We start from the raw sequence: 20920 nt of genomic DNA on the forward strand, positions 1-20920 counted from the left end.
GAGGTTAGAAGTTGTAATAAAGCTTTAAGTAGACTAAAGATATCTTGTTAGAATATTACCTGACGAAATCTAGCTAGGATAGAATATTGAAGAAAGTTTTGTTTGTATTCTCTACCTAGGATAAATCCGTGTGTAATACTTACTATCTGATTTCTAGACTAAGTAGATGGCTAGAATGAATATTAGATCTGTGCTAGAATATAAAATAAAACATGATTCCACTATTTTTAAAAATAAAATTTAAACATATAAATAGTCATACTAATGTTTCCAATGGCTTACATATTTTTTTATATTTTTAAAACTTATTTTACTATTTTTTCCATTACAGAAGGGTAAAACATGTCCAAAATGACCAAAACTATCAAAAATCCTATTTAGACAAACAAAAGTTGAAGGTGTCTCTTTTTCCCAATTTTCTCTATTAAAAATTATCTTGCAAAATAAGCTTATTTCACTTCATGTTTTTTTTCAAACGTATTTCACTTGATATTTTATAGTACAGTTTAATTTCATTTAATATTTTATAGTACATTTTAATTTCATTTAATATTTTATAGCAAAATGAACGATAAAAAAAAGCTTATTTCATTTACTCAAAATTTTACTGTACAGTTTAATTTGAGTACATCTGATCTGTCAAATCGATGCGTCATGGATCGATGATGGCACGGTCAGTGTATTAGGGTGATTCTACAAGGATCCAATAGGAGTCTAAAGATTTGGATTACAAGAATGCCGGAAAAGCCTATCAGCCCTCCATGCAGAGATGGAAGGACTCATATAGACGATGTCTTGTTTACGAGAGTTACATTGATGCACCGGGGTCCAAATGGAGACGGATTTCTCTGACCTGGTGAACATGATTGCAAACCCTTCCGACTGACTGGCCTTTGCCTCTGAGCTAGTTTCATTCTGACTTCTAAGAGACGGTTTTTCGGAACTCAGCATCACCCGCATACCCATAACTAGGAATTTGTGTGCAGATTCTCTTGCTAAGGAGGGGAGATGTAGCAGTACTCTTTTTTCTCATATAGATCAGACTCAGCCGGATAGAACGTCTCTTCGGAACGATTCAGACCCGCCTACCACTTGATATTAGAAAATAGGCGTCATAAAAAAAAGGTTTAATTTGGGTAAGATGGTACTATATTTGCTTAATAAGGGACCTGAAAGGGAAGGAGTTTTGGTCTATGTCATTCATGAGAATATGATAGAGAAGTAACACTGAAAACAACATATTTAAATCTCTCTTTTTTTTTGAAACAACAATTGAAATCTCTTTTTTTTTGGTCAACAATTGAAATCTCTTATATCAAATATGTCACTAGTGAAAGTCAGTTTATAACTTTATAGAAAAAAAAGAAAGAAAATAAAAGCTACTGGAATTGTTGGTTGAGCTTTGCTATCGATTATTAACTTAGTTATGTCTCTGATTCACGCTAGCCTGTGTGAAGTACCTTTCTTTCTTCTTTCACATGCTAATTGTTCTCTTCGAGAATCAGGATCCTTTACATGATAAGTTCCAAGAAGAGAGAACTGAAGCCCCCACCCCCACCCCCCCCCCCCCCCCCCCCCCCCCCCCCCCCCCCCCCACCCCCAACACTCAAGAACCACAAAGTTACAAACCACTAGAGCCTAAACATATTAGTCTCTTTCCACATCATTAAACAAGCAAACAAGCAGTGTTGGAGAAAAAATAAGAGAAGTGGTTTTAGAAAGAAAAATAAGTTGTTTACTTGCGGTGTGCGAGTATTGTTATAGTGGGGCAAAAGGCTCAGGGAGCAGCTCGAAACCTCCATTATCAAACATAAGTCCATGTTCTGACGACCTATCATCGATGCTATGCAACCAGTTTGTGTTCTTGACGTCTTCTTTCAGCAGCAACGCGTCATACCTTGAGCTCTCATACATGTCCCTGTCGCTCAACTTCCCCATCAGTCTTCTTCCCTCGTTTGCTTCGTTCCCGTTCTCTGCGCTGTTGCTGCTGATTGAATCCGAGTGGCTATTCACTGAACGGATTGGCTGTATCTTGGACGAGGCTTGTCTGATACTCTGAGGGAATAACGTCGTGCTTGATATTGCGCAACCGTTACTCTTCCCGTTTCTTATGTCCTACACACAATCATCAAGATGGGGAGATATTAACAGCATGATAAAAGACTTCAAATTCACAAGAGCAGTTGAGCATAGTTGAGCATATGCTGATGAAGCATTGGCCTATATATAGTTCCCAAATTTTTTAAAAAAAATTGTAAGAAAATAAAATTATATAAATCCTTACTAAATAGTTTCCCAAAGTTTTTGAAAAGTTGTCTCAAATTTGAAAAAAAAAAAATTATTTAAACTTTACTAAAATGTTTATACTCCCCCCCCCCCCCCCAAATCTTGGGGGCAGAGACATAGACGTACCATGTGCTTAATGGCCATATCAAGTGAACTTTTTGATAATGACCTTCCAAGCCCGTTGTTATTGTTGTCCATCACAGTTGAAGAAGTCTTCAGTGTTCTCCGTGAAGTTACCTCTGAAACATTTGAAATCCTTCTCGGCTCTGGTGCATCTGTATTATGTTGCTGTCCATTACCACTCAAACGGCCTTTTCCTTGGCTCTCTATGAGTCTTCCTCTAGTCACAACAGGAGATGAGTTCCTTCTAGTCATGGAACCTTTGGGTTCTGGACTTGCCTTTGCTGCAACTGGCCTAGACCTACCAGCTGATATTGGTCTCCCCGGGAGAGTTGTTCTGAGATTAGGTGGTGCATCAAGAGAGAAGTCTGGTAGCACAATTGGCTGTTGTGTGTTGGTGGTGGTGGTGGTTCGAACTCTAGGTTGTCCAGGAGAGCTTGGCCTAGACAGTGAAGGTGCGGTACGACCATTTGTTGCTGGGGCGGATGTGTTTCGACGCGTAGGGGTTGAAGGACGAGAGTTTGGTCTGGAAGAAACTATGTTTGGTGAGTTTGACTGTGTTCTAGAAGTTGGAGTAGATGGTCTTGAGCCTAGGGAGGGTCTGGCCTTGTCCAGAGATGAAGTGGATGACACTGGACGGATTCTGGATGGAGTTGAGGCACGTGAGAGGGAAGTAGTACGAGTGGGAGTGGGAGTTCTAGCTGAAGATGAGGAACGGGAGCTAGGGGATGATGGTCTGATGTAGGATGAGACTGAAGCTGAGCTAGTGTTCAGGATGGATGATGGTGAACGGCCTGAGTTAGAAATGGATGGGCGAGTCAGTGAGCTACTTCTAGCAGGACGTGAGGGGTGGTAACTGGTCTCTGACTGTGAAACCGAAAGCTGTAAAAGGAAAAAAGAGAGAGTATACTCTTATATGATGAATAAGGTAATGTAGTTTCTATTTCAAGAAAGTAGAACTCATGAAGAAACTTTTTGAGGTTCTAGAAGAAAACTTATAGGGCTTGGCTCATACCCTTGATGTCTTTGAAGCAGAACTAGCTCTAGCGGAAGATGTAACCTTTGGAGGTGCCAAAGATGAATGAGAATCGTTCCCAAGAGGTGTTCCAGGAGGAGTAAGAAGCCTAGAGAAAAAATGAATGTACCAATAAGATTTTTAACACTCACAAAAGCAAAAACAAGAGAAAAAACCAGTGTTCTAAAAATTGGTGTAGACGACACAATTCATGCATAAATGAAACGATTTCTCTTAACCAATTTTTTAAATAATCGATCTAGACGGTCAAAAAAATCGGTCTAGTCATCCGCTTAACCAATAATCCCTTATAAAACGTTTAGTTATCGCCTATCGATTTATCCAACATCGGAAAAAATCAACACTCAGGTAACCAACATATCAGCATACACTGTGGAAAATCCACAAATAAAATAATCATTGGATCATTTTATTTTGGGAAGACACTGACTAGAGATTGGGAAGATGAAACTTACCAGTCATAATCATTTTTGCCTACTTCAGCTGAAGACAAGAGATCATCACCACCTTTGCCTTTAGGAGTTGGTTTGGATCCGACAGAGAGCCTCCCGAGTTTCGCAGAAACTGGAATTAAAAACAAAACGCAGAGATAGTGTTAAACAAGATCCAACAGTTTCTCATTGGTCCGAAAGTATGTAATTAAAAAAAAAAAAAAAGACAGGGCTGTCTCTTCAAATCACTGTAATAGAGATCGAATCTAGGAGACGAAGACAGTTCGAAACTAACATCGTTTTCTGTTTTTATTTGGAGATTATATTTTTTGAAATTCGAAGTTTCTAAAAAAGGAAAGGTGAATCTGAAACGAACCATCGGGTAAATGGTCGGAGGAAGACAAGGGGAAAGAGCGACGGATCTTAGAGAAGAGATCAAGATTCTCATCGGAATCTCTAGAGAAGCAACCGTTTTGAGAATTGCCTCTGCGAAACTGTGAGATCGCCGCCGGAGTATTCCTCCCACCGCTAACAGACTCTCTGAGATTCCTGTTCATTGTTGCTTACAGGCTACGCCATTTGTAGATAGGAAAGAGGAGATTCAGATCTGAAGAGACAAGAAAGGCAATGTGTAGGAGAATATGAATGTGTCACTTCGAAGTTGTTGAGAGATGATTGAACTAATATCTAATGGTATCACGCTGCATGTTCATCTTTCATCAATCATGCGCTCTCCTTTAAAAAAAAAATTCTTTTTAAATTAATTTAAGAGGCGGACAAAGAAAGGAAGTTTCCTAATGAATGTGTATTGAGTTAGACCCCCACGTGGTGTTTCTTCTTGGATCACTACTCAACTAGAGTAAATATACCAGGTGGGTTTCCAACTAATTTGTTATTACAGGTCATGTAGTTAAGGTTTTCAGTTTTCACAGTAACTAACATTTAGATTAGAATATTACAGTTTACCAAATATTCATTAACCTATCACTTTTGATTTATTAACAAACCAAAACCAGTTTTTTTAATATATAATTGGTTCTTCTTCTTCTTTCTCTCTTACAAATACAATTAAAAATATTTGTTGCTAATATGGTAACCCATAACTGACTAACCAACACATCTTATTGATTATGTTTTTAGAGCACTAGTACATTTTTCCTTTACCTCATTTGGAGGGTTAATAAAAACTAATGGCATGAAATTGTGAAGAATTTGGAAAAAGTAAAATGTGAAGAATCGTTTTTTTCTTATAGGAATTCTACAAAACATATGAAAGACTCATATCTTATATGTATAAATGTTTTGTTTTTATATATCTAGATTTTAGTCATATAATAAAATAAAATTATACTCTCTCCGTTTCATAATAGATGATGTTTTAGAAGATTTTTGTTGTTTCAAAATAGATGATGTTTTAATATTTTTATGTTATTTTTTAACTTTATTAAAAATTGTATAACCAATTAGATGTTTAGACGTTGTAATTATTTCTGTAATTGGTCGAATGATTTTTAAATTATATTTTTTAAACCATTTTTAAGAAAAAAATAATTTTTTTAATTTTTGTGCATCAAGGAATAACATTATGTATTGTGAAATAGAAGGAGTAATAATATAAATATATGAGATACCCAATCGAAAAACTCTCTCTAATACTTTATTTATTTATTTTATGATAGAGACGGCCTGGACCCAACCCAACCCACAGTTATACCCCTCTGTTTTCTATAGGCTGAAAACGATACCTCATTGGTTCTATTATGGGTCTACTCCACACTCTATCCGGGCCAGTACACCACCCTCTACATGTGACTCTGTCTCTTTCTCTGTAGATATAGCAACCTTGACGTTTCACACTACTAACGCCTTGTCAATTGTCATCATCACCACCATCATCATTTCTACTACCTCTTTCGACTTGTCTTTCTCTCCGAAACCGACCTCGATTTCCGGTTAACCTTCTGCCGGTTTTCACCACCGAATATCCCAATTTTCCCAATCCCTTTAGACAATGACGTCAAGAACGTTCCACCGTTATTACCAGACCTCTCCATCATTCCCTCTTTCATCAACGTTTGCTCCTTCTCCAACTCGCTAACTCTCACTCTCATCCTCGCTATCTCCAGCTTCAACTCTCTGTTCTCTCTCCTCAGCGATGCGTAGTTGTCTCTTGGAGAAACCGCTCGGTTCAGAACTCCCGAAGACAAATCTAGTACACCTTCATCTGAGTCTCCCGACAGAGCTTTCTTCAGTCGCAGCTGTTCTGAATAGAGAGCACGTACCACCATCTGCACAGGAAGACGGTCGTTTTGCGCCATGTGGTTGCTTGCGTCCTGTGAAAGCTTGTTGCAGTCTATGAACTTGCATAGACTCTTGCGTTCTTCTTCCGTCATTAATGGATGAGCCTAATGATATCATATTTGATTATTATTAGTCTAATAATCACATGTTTTCATAATATAAAAAATTGAGTGATTCGTATTCATGCATGTCAGTATAAATATATTACAAAACAACTTTTTATCTATACATTTAAGTATATGTATAAAATTTTGACCTATTCATTTATGAGAAAATTTATGACAAATCTAACACAAACAGATAAAAACTCAAAAATAACATTATTTAAATGATTAAATTACTCTAAATTTTAAATTCTTACCCTAATTCCAATTAAACTCGAATATAAAGTAAAATTGTATTTTTAATTTTTAAATGATGTTATTTTGGAATTTTTACCATTGTGCTATAACCAAAATAAGAAGATATTTTATTGCTATCATAATCTATTTTTCATTTATTTATTTATTTATTTTGATGTATCTTGAGTTGCAGTTATTCTTATTCAGTTACAACTATTATGAGTTTTAAATATGTAAAAAACAAATTAATTTTGTTTATTGTATTATATAGATACTTACCTTGAGATACACGTCAATGGCTCTGTAGATCCCATCATCTACGATCCGTGCGTAATCAGGTAACCTCTCTATAATAGCTGTGAACTTCTGTAGACTCAGGTACGGATCAGGTGCGATCTCAGCCAAGTACGCATCCATGATCCTTCCCACTTTCAGCAACGAACCATGGTAATGACCAGTGGAGTCTGAATCACAACCACTCTCCTCATCTTCTTCATCAACCCTCTCAAGAAAACACGCGAGTATCCTATGCACAGTGTCCACATCATACATGGACTCTTCCCTTCCGACAGAAGGTATAAGCAGATCATCGAGAGACACGCTCTCTAACTGCTGTCCAATTCTACGTTCTAACTCAAGCCTGTAAGAGATCTCTATACCTAATGTGATTCCAATCTTTAACATCCCAAGGAGGAAGCTGAGAGGGATGATTGATCCTCTCTCGTCACACGGAAAAAGGGTTACAATAGCTTCAACAATCTCCCTCTGCCCCTGACAGTTGCGGTCGACAATAACACCTTTTAGTGATTCTTGAGAGTAATGCATCAGAGAAGCAACGATGCTCTCGGACCGGACACCTGTTCTCGCCATCACAGACACAACTCTTGTGTAGTAATCAATGCCGAGAGCAGAGAGCTGTTCGATCCACCACGCGAGACAGTCTCTTCCCTTGAGCTCCTCTGATAAATTCGATACTAACTGCTCCCTGCAAGCGTTCATGGCGATAGCTTCCACGCACCTGTCGGGAATCTTGAACTTTTCGGACAGTTCTTGCCTCTCGCACGAGGTTAACACTTGAACTGATTTCTTTAAGTTGCGGAAAGCTGTCTTGTCGAGGTAACTCTCGGTTTGAGAGATGAGATTGTCTTCTTTGTAGTCTTCAGTCATCTCTAGGTAACCTGCTGCGCAGCGGAGGTCGACCACGTTGGAGGGTGTGATCTCTAAGTTGATGCCGTAGCAGAACTTCATGGCGAGTTCGAAAGTTAGAGGTCCACCGGGGAAGTCTCTGAGCTCAATACTGGAAGAAGAGTCCTTGAGATCTCTCATTATCTTTCTCATCTTCCCACACCGAGCTACTAGTGGAAACTGCAATATTAGAAAAAAAAACTATTTATTATGACTGACCAGAAGCTAAATATGATATTGTTAGTTTTGAATCTAATATTTGTTTAAATATTTTTTTCCCAAAAACTTCATCCAAATAGAATTGGACAAGATGTGTATTAGTTTTCTTTACTCTAATATCCGATGTGGAACTTGGATATAGTCTATCTATTAATTTTGACATTTTTAATGGTTTTGTGGTAAACCTCCAACGGTTGACGAGAACGGCTATTGGTAATTAAGGATGGTAGACAGGGGCCTGCCTGAGATATTGGAAGCCAAAAGCAATTTAGTAAAGGTTTTTTTAAAACATGTTTTTTACAAATTTGAGGGTTTTTCTCCATGTAATTTTTTTTAAAAAGTTTGGGGCTTTATGCCAATGTTTCACTTTGATATGCTCAGGACCACCCTGATGAGCTAATAAGTCGAATGCTCCGGATCAGGTGGTTGATGTGAAGCGAACTCTGTTATATTTTGATTTAGATCATTTTGGTTGAACACAGAAGTTGTAATCAACATTGATGCCCTTTTGGGATTTTTAAATCAATATATATATATATATTTTTTAACATTTTTAATGTGAAAAATATGTTGTTGAATAAGCTTGTGTGCACTCACTAACCTTGTGGAGTAGAAAAGACTCTCCATCAACAACAACGGTGATGTCTCCGGCAACATCAGAGAATATACTGCAGGTTTCACATAATCAAAATCAAACTGTTCGTTGATATGAGCAAAATGAATAGAGTAGAGCTAAAGAGAGACGACAAGACTTGGGATGTAGAGATGGGACGAACCAGGTGGAGAAGGTGGGAGGAGGAACAGAGGAACGACTGTTACATGAAGTAGAGCTTGTCGAGGAAGAAGATTGAGACAAAGGTCTGTTTGAAATACCAGCCATCTTGAACCACACTGACTTGTTCTTCAGATCGCGTTGAGACTCGTTGCAACGAAAACAATACTGTCTTCGGGGGTTTAGAGACAAGTCTTTTATCTCTATGATTTTTGCTTTGTTTGTAGACACAGACGCTGTTGCAATCTTGATAAGTAAAGAAAGTATCAGAGAATAAAGATTCTCGAGTGATGCGAAGGAGAAAGCCTTTATTTAGAAAAAGACATAAAAGGAAATAGTTCTGATCATCTTTGATTTTGAAATGTAAATACTTTCCTTTATGGTCTTTTAATTTAATCGAAATGAAAAAATAAGTAAGTCGAGTCTTTGTAATTTAGAAAGTTTCCGTAATCGGTTCTGACCCAGAAACAAATATATATTGTTACTTAAATTAAGTTTTAACTTTATTTTTTTCCACCAACTGTGCATTGGGTTAATGATTTAGGGGCAAGGTGTTAAATCTATTGTGCCATATTTCAAATTTTTAGAAGGATGATTTACACAATATCATCAGGTAGCAACAGTCGCCTGGTCCCGGCCTGGTCCGAACTCCTTCCCCTCGGTGAAGAAAAAAAATTCTTTATTTTCTTGTCTTTTTACTACCGACCTAAATGGTACTCAGTCTAAAGAAAGAAACATGCAATGATGCATATTCTATATTGGTATGATTCACATGGTACGTGAGAAAAGCTAAAGAGAGTGCGGCACGGAACTCCATAAAGACTCCATTATTGTTCTGGTCTATCTTGGAGACGTACACATTCCCTTTACTGCATCTTCTTTTACTATATTGCACCAAGTTCAAAGTAATAGAGCATGATCGATAGGGAGTTCTTAGGATCAAGTTTTTACTCGAATATAAGAAACTATTTCTTAACTTTTAAATACAAAAATTAAGAACCGGCTCTTATCATGTTTATTAAAACCACACATGATAAAACATTACCTCCTCAAACTCATTGTTTTAATTTGGTGAAAATTTTGTCCAAAAAACACAACCAACTTCTTAAAGCAAAATACTTATTACCTATTTTAGGTTTACAAATTGGAATGAGAATTGAGAAAGCAATTCGTTGTCAGACCAAAACCACCAAAGAAGAGCAAACATATAGCAAAGGACAGAGCGTAAAGAATCTACTTTTGGGACAGACATAAGCTCTCAATCACTTAATGCATGCACTCACTGTGTTTTTTTTTCTGGTACGTTCTTGTTGTAGTTTCCCATGATTTTCATTTTATATGCATGTCCATTAGCCAAAGTTGATTATGCGTAGCTTTCTAAACCACAACTATTTTTTTGGGTATAAAATCTAATACTAGTCTATTATACAAGAGAGTGAATTTACTCATTTATTCAGTTGTCTGCTCATGATTGGTTTGGTGGCGCAATCACTATAGCTTCACTGAAATTTTATTAACTTTCATTTTGGGATGCAAATTATTTTCTTTTTTTCCATATTATATGAACGATGTCGATGCGTCTAAAAATCTTGTGCGTTTGATTTAGCACGAAGGATTTTCAGTCACAACATTAGTAAGAACGCCTAAAATATCTACATAACATGTTTGTAGCATCTTCATGCTTGTGTCGTGTGTCGACTACAACCGTGTAAAAAATGAAATTGTCATAATTTCGTCGTTTCCAATGAAGTTCTTGCATACATTAACTGTTGGGGAAGAATAATCAAAATAAATACAAAGTTCAAGAGATTTCAATGTATGATTTTATAATTTTTGTATCTTCATGCCTAACTAAACTATAAAAACAAAATACCATGAATGATAAACCATTATATCCTCGAAACAAATCCATAATTGTTTTGTGGAATTTTGTCCAAAATCACTATCAACTAGTATTGTTGAAACAAAAATGGATTGAGAACAGAGCAAGGAAGTGTTACAAAAAAAAAAAAGAACTGAGAAAGGAAACTCGTTGTCAGACCAAAACCCACAAATTAAAGAAGAACAAACAAATAGCAAAGGACAAAGTTTAAAGGATCTACTTTTGTGAAAAAATATATCAATCACATAATGCATCAATGTGATTTGCTTGGTACGTTCTTGTTGTATGTTTCTTAATTATGCTTTTCATTTATACATTTTCATCAGGCAAAGTTGCTAATGTCTAGCTTTTTCTGTTCTTGTCGGTAACATACTTCATTAAGATGTTAAAGTGTAACATTGAGATGTTAAAGTAATAATACAAAAGAGTATAGTTACTCGTTTATCAAGTGGTCTGGACATGATTAGGCGCCCAATGAAGTATGTATGTATAAAGCAGACGTGAACTCACGATTAGCTCATATCCAAACTATTTTTTTTTGTCAACCATCTCATATCCAAACAAATATAATATATATCCAGTTTGATAAATAAAAAATATATATATCCAGTGTGTCCTCCTAACACACAAGTTTTGAACGTAACATTCTGGACTGGACGTCGATTTCAACCTTTTACAGAATTACCGACTCTTCTGTGAGTTTAACAAACTTGAGGGCCTTACTTACAATTATCTTAGTCAGAAATTAAATTTTTTTTTTTTTGATCAAATTTCAGAAATTAAACATTTTCGTTAAAAACCGTATAAATCTGTGGGCTAATTTTTTTTTATTTTTATTTTACAACAATCTGTGGGCTAATTCTTAGACTAGTTGATTGAATGATTGATCCCAAAAGTCTCCTAAGCGAGAAGGGATCAAACGCAGTCCAAAGCTTTTCAATCCTTCTTCATCGGCTAGAGTTTCGCTCATGATCCAACATTTTCCAAAGCTCCGATTTTTTACCCTGTGCTGGTGAGTTCTGCGAGCTGGGTTCGTCGTAGAATCTATTGATTGTATAGTCTATATCATGTAGAATGGTGGATTCGAATCGCGAAATTCTGCAACTGGGTTCGCTAATTGTGATCTGGTTGACGATTCTGGGTGATAAAGTTTGCTGCTTTGTCGTTCTAGGTTTCTGGATGATGATGATATTCTTTTTTTTTTATCTGCAAATTGTTTTAATGGGTTTGTGTTGTTTCTATTTGGTTTAAATGATTTCACCCGAAAGACGTTGTTTTTATCACATAGGGAACATAATCAATGTACGTTTCTTTTCACAGTTACAGTTGCTGAGTGAAAATTTGTTCTTGACCTCCTCTTGATGCAGTTTTGATTCTTACAAAGCCTCAAGAGTTTATTTGGTCTCCTTTTAGATTTGTGAGCAGCATCAAAAACGATGCATTCAGGCTGCACAAAACTCATGCTACTTCTATTCTTACTTCTTGCTGTGTTCATTGGGAACACTGACGCAGACCCTCAATGGGAGATCTCACATAAAGTAAGAACTGCTCCTCACGGAGACATGGGACGGAATGTTATAGATGGAAGTGGTGTAGAGAAAACGTTACATGACGTTGGAATGGGTGAGAACAAGAGGGGGAGTCACAACAAAGTTTCCGTCTCAACAGTTGCGTTGTTCACTTTGGCGATGGCCGCTGCCACTGGGTTAGGTGCGGTGCCTTTCTTCTTTGTTGAGCTTGATCCTCAATGGGCTGGGATATGCAACGGCATGGCGGCTGGTGTGATGTTGGCCGCTAGCTTTGATCTTGTGAAGGAGGGTCAAGAGCATGGTTCTGGTAACTGGGTTGTTACTGGGATTCTAGCCGGTGCTTTGTTCATTTGGCTCTGCAAGCAGGTAAACTTGAAACTGATTCTTAAAGGCTCTCCAACAACATATTGAAAACTTACTTTACCTTTGGCAGTTTCTTGAGCAATATGGTGAGGTGAGCATGCTGGATATTAAAGGTGCAGATGCAGCCAAAGTTGTTCTCGTCATAGGCATCATGACACTTCATTCTTTCGGAGAAGGATCAGGGGTTGGTGTGTCCTTTGCTGGCTCAAAAGGTTTTAGTCAAGGGCTTCTGGTGACTTTAGCCATAGCAGTTCATAATATTCCAGAAGGGTTGGCTGTTAGCATGGTGCTTGCATCAAGAGGTGTCTCTCCACAAAACGCCATGCTCTGGAGTATAATCACATCCTTACCTCAGGTAATAATCCATTGATGTGTCTGTGATCTTGTTTCGTTTTCTGCATAACTGATTACTGATTCTTGTTGATTTGATTCTTTTACCAGCCTATCGTTGCAGTGCCAGCTTTTTTATGTGCTGATGCATTTAGCAAGTTTTTGCCTTTCTGCACTGGGTTTGCTGCTGGGTGTATGATTTGGATGGTTATTGCTGAAGTGCTTCCTGATGCATTCAAGGTGAATTTGCATGTTGTTGATGTTCATTATCTCAGGAAGATGACTTGTCTTAATTTCTCTTCTCCGTAACCACAACAGGAAGCGTCTCCGTCGCAAGTGGCATCTTCAGCCACAATATCAGTAGCATCCATGGAAGCTCTCAGCACTCTTTTCGAAAACTTCACGCATGATTACAAGTAATACAATGGAATCCAAGCTTTTTGCGTTTGATGGTGTTCTTAAATTTAACTAAAAAGGATTCATTTTCTCCAACCTGCAGCTCAGAGGATGCTTCTGGCTTCTTCGTTTCACTTCTCTTTGGTCTAGGCCCATTGCTTGGGGGAGTGTTTCTGGTTGCATCGGCACTCACCTTCCGTCTCCAGCACGCCCTTCTCATGGGAGTAGCCTCAGGAATTGCGTTTGTCCTAGGTCTCTGGCGTCCGCTTCAACTGCTGCTCTCTGCAAAAATGGGATTCATCCCTCTTGTTAGTCTACTCGCTGTTGGTGCCGTGCTGAGCCATTTCATAAGCTCAACCATCCTGAATGTTACTTCTCGGAAGAAGTCTCGAGCTGGTAGTTTAATCACCCCAGTAACAAATTTTCCAACCAGTGCCATAACACTCCAGTCACTATTAGCGTGTGGAGCGGTTGGTTTCCACGCGCTAGCCGAGGGGCTTGCTCTTGGAGTCGCTGCTCCAAGTGCTTACGGTCTCGGCAGACACATGGTGCTCCCTGTTTCCTTACACGGGCTCCCAAGAGGGACAGCGGTTGCAAGCTGCGTCTTTGGAGCTACAGACAGTTGGCACGCAGCTCTTGCGGCTGCCGCTTTGATCGGGTTTGTGGGACCTGTATCGGCCATAGGATCAATACTAGCTGGGATAGATTACAGTGGATTGGACCACGTGATGATGGTAGCGTGCGGTGGATTGCTGCCTAGCTTCTGGCAGGTGATTAAGAGAGCGGTGAGGTTAGAGAGAAAGAAAGGCAGTGTTGGGATGGTGCTGGGAGTTGCGTGTGCTGTTGTGTGTCTGACTTTCACTAGACTGGTCTGTTTGCACACGCCTTACTGCAATTCTGCACCTGAGGCTGTTAGATGATTGAGTTCTTGAAAGTAAAGAGGCTCCTTTTGTGAGCATATGCACTCTCTGATTCTATGTTGTAAGATAGTTACATATACTTTCATGACCCTTTAACTCGTGGCCTTACTGCAATTCTGCACCTGAGGCTGTTAGATGATTGAGTTCTTGAAAGTAAAGAGGCTCCTTTTGTGAGAATATGCACTCTCTGATTCTATGTTGTAAGATAGTTACATATACTTTCATGACCCTTTAACTCGTGGCCTTACTGCAATTCTGCACCTGAGGCTGTTAGATGATTGAGTTCTTGAAAGTAAAGAGGCTCCTTTTGTGAGCATATGCACTCTCTGATTCTATGTTGTAAGATAGTTACATATACTTTCATGACCCTTTAACTCGTGTGTCTGTCTATACAAACTTTGTCGGATTTTAGGATATGTTTTTGAGTGCGAGATTAAGTAGATAGGGGCTTTGGTTTAGCTCTAATCTACTGGAAAAACAAAAACAAAAACAAAAGGATAACAGCAAATACTTTTGACAATTATTTATATAAATACTTGATAGTGTTTGTACTTTCTTTCATCATTGGTAATTTAAGACCTTTTACTGATTTATTTTCTTGGTAATGAAGATAAATAAAAGGGTAATTTTCTCATATAGTCATTTTTAATTCTTTTTCACAAAAATAGATTTTAAAAAAGAAAATGACCAAAATAATCTTTTTTATTTTGAAATTTTTAATTTTTATTTTTTATTTTTTTAAATTTGAAATTCTATTTCCAAAACTCTATCCCTTAACTCTAAACTTTAAGTGTAGATTAGTTAACCCTATGATAAAAATACATTTTTTTTGTTATAAATCAATTGATGGATGTCCATAACTGGCCCGGTTCATAACCAGCCCATACACTTAGAGAGAGACGACCCAACCCTAGAGAGAGAAAGGCGGCCACGACTTGGAGAGAGAGAGGCGGCCATGTAGCTTGGAGAAAATGAAACCATATTTCATTTGTATTTGTACTCTTTCCATATTATGTATTAGTAGTTTTCCTAATCCTAGTTGATTTAGGTTTTGGATACTTTCCATATTTCTATATCTTGTAATCCTTATATAAAGGAACACACTTTTGATTAATAATATATAGAAACTTACAGTTCTAAATCCTAAGTTTCACAACACGTTATCAGCACGTCAGCCTCTAACACCCTGAGCCTAAAACCAAATCGCTAAAACCCTAAAACCCTAAACGAAGAGGAATCTGCCTCGGAACTTCAAAAAGGCCGTTCTCCCAAACCGTGAGTACCCAGAAAACGATCAAGATATCAAATCGAAGCCCTTGCCGAGACAAATCAGTCAGTGCAAACCGCTTGTCGATCTGACCACCGATGCGCCCTCACGCACAGATACAGTGCGCGCTGATTTGCTTTGGAACCCTAATCCGAACCCGACGAACTTTAATCCGTCCCCGCGTCTGTTCTAGCTCGTATCCACCTGATCAGCTCCAGCCCCCAGGCGTTCCTGATCCTAGACGAACTCAGCTCCATCTTGATCCAGGACAGCTCGCGTTCCAGACAGCAAAGCTTCCCGTTCGCATCAGAGCCGCTCGCGACCCCGACTGCAACAGCTCCCGTTTGACGATCAGCTGCTCGCATCTCCAACCTCAATCCGTTCGCGTCCAGGCCAGCTCGTGCCCAACTCGCGTTCCTTCCCAGCTCGAGGTTCATTCTCTTGGTGGTCCGGTTTCAACAATCTACTAACCTAAGGTAATTCGAATTCTAAGAACATGAAAATCGAATTTGGTTGATTGTAAAGAATGAAACCTAAAATCTAATCTCTATAAACTAAAGCCATAGGATAATAGATCAATCCCTAATGAGTAAATCGAAGCTCTATAAGTTCGATCCCCAAACCTAAAACGAGATTGATCTATTGATCAATTAAAATAAAAGCCTTAATGGCTTTGAATCTCAAATCAAATTCCTTTGATCTAAGATCAAATTTTCGAAAATCCTAAAACCCTAATTCAAAAACTATTGATTGATTGCTTGCTTGATATAATCCGAATTTGATTGATTGTTTATTGAGATTGAAACTGATCTGATTAGGATTGTTGCTAGAATTGATTAATTGCTTACTGTTTTAAAATCCGAACCTGATCATGATTGCTTAAATAATTAAACCCAAATCTGATTGTTTGTGATTGAATTGTTTCTGAATATGAATCACCTAGAAACCGATTGCTAGGATCTCATACTGAAATTTGATTGTTTGAATTAAATTAATTGTTTGAGATTTCATGCTTTCATAATCACTTAGAAACCTGATTGCTAAGGTGTTTAAAACTGGTCGCATTATGATCATATAGAAACCGATTAAGATTGTTCATACCATTAGCTGTGTGACTTGTCTTGCATCCATGATGATCACTTAGAAAATTGTTAGGATTGATTTTATTGATTATAATCATCATGTAGCTGTGTGACTTGCATTTACTAGGATAAGTAAATCATCTCGTTTGGTCGTGAGACCAATAATGCATTATAACCTGATCATTTTGTTTGCATATGATACTTCTTAGAATTTTTTTTTTCTCTGGTCCGTGTGACATAAACTATTTTTATAAAGCTATAAAATTTTTCTAAAAAGTATTAATAATTGTTTCCAGATGTCGAAAATCAACAACTTGGATTTTGTTGCCTTAAATCTCTCAGGAGATAATTACTTGCAATGAGTCCTTGATACTAAGTTTATATTGAAATCCAAAGGCCTCGGTGAATGTATTGCCAAAGACAATAATGCAAGTAAGAAAGATCGATATAAGGCAATATTAATTATTCGCCATCATCTTATAGAGAGTCTCAAAGATCAGTACATAACTATTGAGAATCCTCTAGAACTTTGGAACAAGTTAAAACAAAGATATGATTACCAAAGGTTTGTGTTATTGCCAAAGGCTAGATATGATTGGATGAGTCTCAGGATCCAGGACTTCAAGTCTGTGGATGAATATAACTCAAAAATGTTCAAAATTGTTTCTACATTGAAGCTGTGTGGTAAGGAGATCACGGATGAGGATATGTTGGAAAAGACATTGTCCACCTTCCACACAAATAATATGGTGTTAGGACACCAGTACCGTGAAAAAGGCTTCAAGAGTTATGAAGATTTGATTCCATGTTTGTTGCATGCTGAGCAAAACAATGAGTTATCGATGAGAAACAGTGAGATGAGACCTCCAGGATCCACACCATTACCTGAAGCACATGCAGCCGAAGAAGCTATGAATGAATCTAACCATGTCCATCATGATAAACCACACGGCCATTGCCGTAGTTGATGGAGAGGACGTGGCCGCGGCCAATACAACTTACATGGCCACAGGAATAGCTATGGAAGAGGCCGTGGATATCAATTTCATTCAGGCCGTGGTCGAGGCAGAATTTGTGGTGTTTCTAAACCACAACACTCGACCAGATCAGTGTGTTATAGGTGTGGAATAAGTAATCATTGGGCTAAGAATTGTAGGACTCCCAAGCATCTAGTTGATGTGTACCAAGAGAATTTTGAAATGGAAGAATCCTGAAGCCCACACGATCTTATGGAATATGAGACTTCTAATTGTCTAAAAGAATAAGTTGATTTCGATGTCTTGTTTTGATTTTATGATTTCTTTGTCTTTATGACTTATTTGAATTTATTATATGAATAAAAGTTTTTATTTTAAAAAACCTATCTCTGGAAATCTGAAATAAGTATAATAAAATCTATAATAATAAATCACCTAAAATTTCTTCATTCTTAAATAATGGATAAATGGTTTCAAAATTGAAACCATGAACATAGGGAACAAAGAATTCCTTTACATCGCCCAAAGAGATAAGAAATATAGTTGCGGGTATAGCCATTCCCATGAAAGGCTACGACCAGACTAAAGAGATCTAATGATTTATACTCACCCATAGAAGCCCATTGAGTTTAAAATACATAAGAATGGTTTTCATATTGAAACAATGGGCAAAGGAAATAAAAATTTCCTTTTAGAATTCACTCAAGATCATAGAAAAAATGGTCGAGACTATACCTGCATTCTCTACTAATCTATACTATGCAAAGATCACTATGATAGAGGCAAATGCCTGCGAACTTTTTATAACCGGATTAGCCATCCTGGTTCAAACATGATGCAAAATGGGCACACATTGAAAGAAAGAAAGAGTTAACCCATAGAATCTCACAAGGGAAACTCATTAGGCCATAATTATAGTATGTCCATGAGGGGGCAGTGTGGACAAATCCGTGGCACATTTCCATACTATAAACGGCTTGGCCGAATCCTTTTATAAACCGCATTGGCCATTACTTATAAGGTCAAAACTCCAAATCTAAAGCTTGGGGACATACGAATTTTACATGCATCTAAGTTAAAAGCATCAGACCATTTAGTGATCATAGATATTCTCCATCTCGATTAGATAACGGGTCAAGAGCTAGACATAGTCCATCATTAAAGACATTTAGATGTGCCAATTGCTCCACCACAAAAAACTAAGATGGGACCTCAAAAGGAGGATGAGGATATATGTTGGATATGAATCTCCCATGATAATGAAGTACCTTGAGCCAAATATCGGTGATCTATTTAGTGGCCAAGAACACGGATTGCAAGTTTAATGAATCCGACTATCCAACATTAGGGGGAGAAAATAATAAGCTGGTAAAATAAACAGAATGGCATCGACCATCATTGTCTTGGCAAGATCCTCGGACTAACGAATGTGAAATAGACGTCCAAAGATTATACATTTACAAAGCTAGCTAATCAAATGTCAGACACATTTGCTGACCCGAAAAAAATGACTAAGTCATATATAAACCGGCTTGTAAAGCACCAACAAAAATGATGTCCAAGAGAGACATAGTCAAGTTGGTACAGAGTCTATGCAAGATAGACCAATAAGTTCCACACAAAAAAAGCAAAAACAAAATTAGAATCCTCAGAAACAGAAGAAAGGTGCAGATAATGATAAACCGATCCAAATCCGAGATTACTAAGGAAACCATCTCAGACATAGAGATAAAGCCGCCCGGCTAAACATCTAAGGTACGAAACAATGTAGCTTGGGACGCCAAGCTGCAAGGTAATAAATGTCCTTGATAATAATAAAATCTCAATCGATTATATCATGTCTGGAACATTATGGAACACATAAAGAATGTCGACATAAGATGATTTTAGTAGCACTTGAAATTATGAATATAAACAAGGATCATGAACCCACGTCCATACATGAGTGCACTCAACAAATCAGATAAAAGGAAAAGGGGACGTGGAATTAATTAAGAAAATAGAGGTTTTGGTCCCACATTTCGGACACCTCTAGATGTAAAACCAGTTGGACAAATGAGTCTTTGTGAAAGAAATGAAACATGGCGAGATAGCAAGATATAAGGCACGGCCATATGCACAAGAATTCACACAAAGAACATGAATCAATTATGAGAAGATATACTCCCCTGTGGTGGATATAACAAACATTTAGATTCCTAATAAGTCTGGCCATGAGAAAAGAAAATAGATTTGCGGTTAAAGGATGTAGAAACCGCCTACTTATATGGTCCACTGTATAATGAATATATATATAAGTCCCAGAAGATATTGAGTTGACAAAAAAAATAGGTTCTCGAGAACTAAAATATATATGTGTATGTTAATATCCTCTGGAGAGATTTCTCAAACGATTATCTAAAGAAAGAGATTGAAATGAGAATTTGGGACAAACAAGGTTTTGTTTGGGAATAAAATTAAAACATCTTAAAAGATGGAATCTTTGTGCATCAAAGGGCTTATAGAAAGGTATTCAACCAAATTTTAAACATGGACTAAAAGCTTGCCCATTGTGTTGTCCCATAAGGTACTTTGGTCCAGACACAAACGTATTGTAAGTCTCAAGAAGGACATGGTCATGAGGATTTTTTGAATTAGACACGGATCCTTTGATCCCAAGAAGGACAAGGGATATGTCCTTGGTCCGGAAAAGTTCTTAACCCAAGTACCATTGGCGCCTTGATGTAATAGGCAAGCTATACTAGGCTGGACATGTGTTTTTGCCATGAATCTCTTGTATATGTTTATATCATGTCCGATCATGAGGTTATCTATCAGATCCACATCAAGCTCGATCACATACAGGATATGTCTTTACACATGGAGGTACGACCATATCATGGCGTTCCATGAAACAAACCATCGCGGCCACATCATCTAGTCATTCAGAAATATTGGCCATACATGAGGCCAGCCGCGAGTGTGTTTGGTTGAGGTCGATGACCCAATACGTCCGAGCTGATTGCGGGATGGCCGAGAACAAAGAGCCAACCGTGATGTATGAGGACAATGCTGCGTGCATTGCTCAGCTCAAGTACGGTTACATAAAAGGTGATAGGACGAAGCACATATTGCCTAAGTTCTTCTTCACTCACGAGCTTCAGATAGCCGATGAGGTCCAGGTCGTCCAAGTACGATCCAGTGACAATTCAGCAGACCTATTCACCAAAGCACTACCTACCTGCACGTTCAGGAAGCTCACGCATCAGATTGGGATGCGTCAACTGAAAGACCTCCACTGAGGTTCACATCAGGGGGAGTAGTACGTGTTGTACTCTTTTCCCTTCTTCGTGGTTTTGTCCCACTGAGTTTTCTTGATAAGGTTTTAATGAGGCAACATTAAGCGTATTACAATCTCTGTATGGTTATGGCATCCAAGGGAGAGTGTTATAAATCAATTGATGGATGTCCATAACCGGTCCGATCCATAACCGGCCCATACAC

At 37.9% G+C, this 20920-nt stretch overlaps 3 protein-coding genes across 6 annotated transcripts; 1 reads left to right on the plus strand and 2 right to left on the minus strand.

Moving 5' to 3' along the window:
- Positions 1-1611: 1611 nt before the first annotated feature.
- LOC106353004 (sialidase) lies at positions 1612-4480 on the minus strand. Its single transcript, XM_013792671.3, has 5 exons — positions 4250-4480; positions 3898-4006; positions 3422-3530; positions 2413-3288; positions 1612-2115 (listed from the first exon to the last, which is right to left on the minus strand). Exons 1-5 carry the CDS (start codon positions 4428-4430, stop codon positions 1759-1761), a joined length of 1632 nt encoding a protein of 543 aa, XP_013648125.2. The 5' UTR covers positions 4431-4480; the 3' UTR covers positions 1612-1758.
- A 1028-nt stretch (positions 4481-5508) lies between these two features.
- On the minus strand, positions 5509-9018 carry LOC106353003 (putative BTB/POZ domain-containing protein At3g08660). Its single transcript, XM_013792670.3, has 4 exons — positions 8696-9018; positions 8521-8587; positions 6795-7880; positions 5509-6278 (listed from the first exon to the last, which is right to left on the minus strand). Exons 1-4 carry the CDS (start codon positions 8797-8799, stop codon positions 5778-5780), a joined length of 1758 nt encoding a protein of 585 aa, XP_013648124.2. The 5' UTR covers positions 8800-9018; the 3' UTR covers positions 5509-5777.
- A 2342-nt stretch (positions 9019-11360) lies between these two features.
- LOC106353006 (putative zinc transporter At3g08650) lies at positions 11361-14522 on the plus strand. 4 transcript variants are annotated; one of them, XM_013792673.3, is made up of 6 exons: positions 11361-11585; positions 11941-12468; positions 12536-12820; positions 12907-13035; positions 13114-13211; positions 13295-14522. In XM_013792673.3, the coding sequence occupies exons 2-6, from the start codon at positions 12010-12012 to the stop codon at positions 14109-14111; spliced, it is 1788 nt and encodes a 595-aa protein (XP_013648127.1). In that variant the 5' UTR covers positions 11361-11585; positions 11941-12009; the 3' UTR covers positions 14112-14522. The 4 variants fall into 4 exon arrangements, with proteins under 4 accessions (XP_013648127.1, XP_013648129.1, XP_048606159.1 ...); XM_013792675.3 differs by having other exon boundaries at positions 11385-11585; positions 11987-12468; XM_048750202.1 differs by having other exon boundaries at positions 11399-11585; positions 11894-12468.
- Positions 14523-20920: the final 6398 nt, after the last annotated feature.

This window comes from Brassica napus, chromosome C3 (genome assembly GCF_020379485.1).
Source record: "Brassica napus cultivar Da-Ae chromosome C3, Da-Ae, whole genome shotgun sequence".
In the NCBI taxonomy this organism is placed as follows: Eukaryota; Viridiplantae; Streptophyta; class Magnoliopsida; order Brassicales; family Brassicaceae; genus Brassica; species Brassica napus.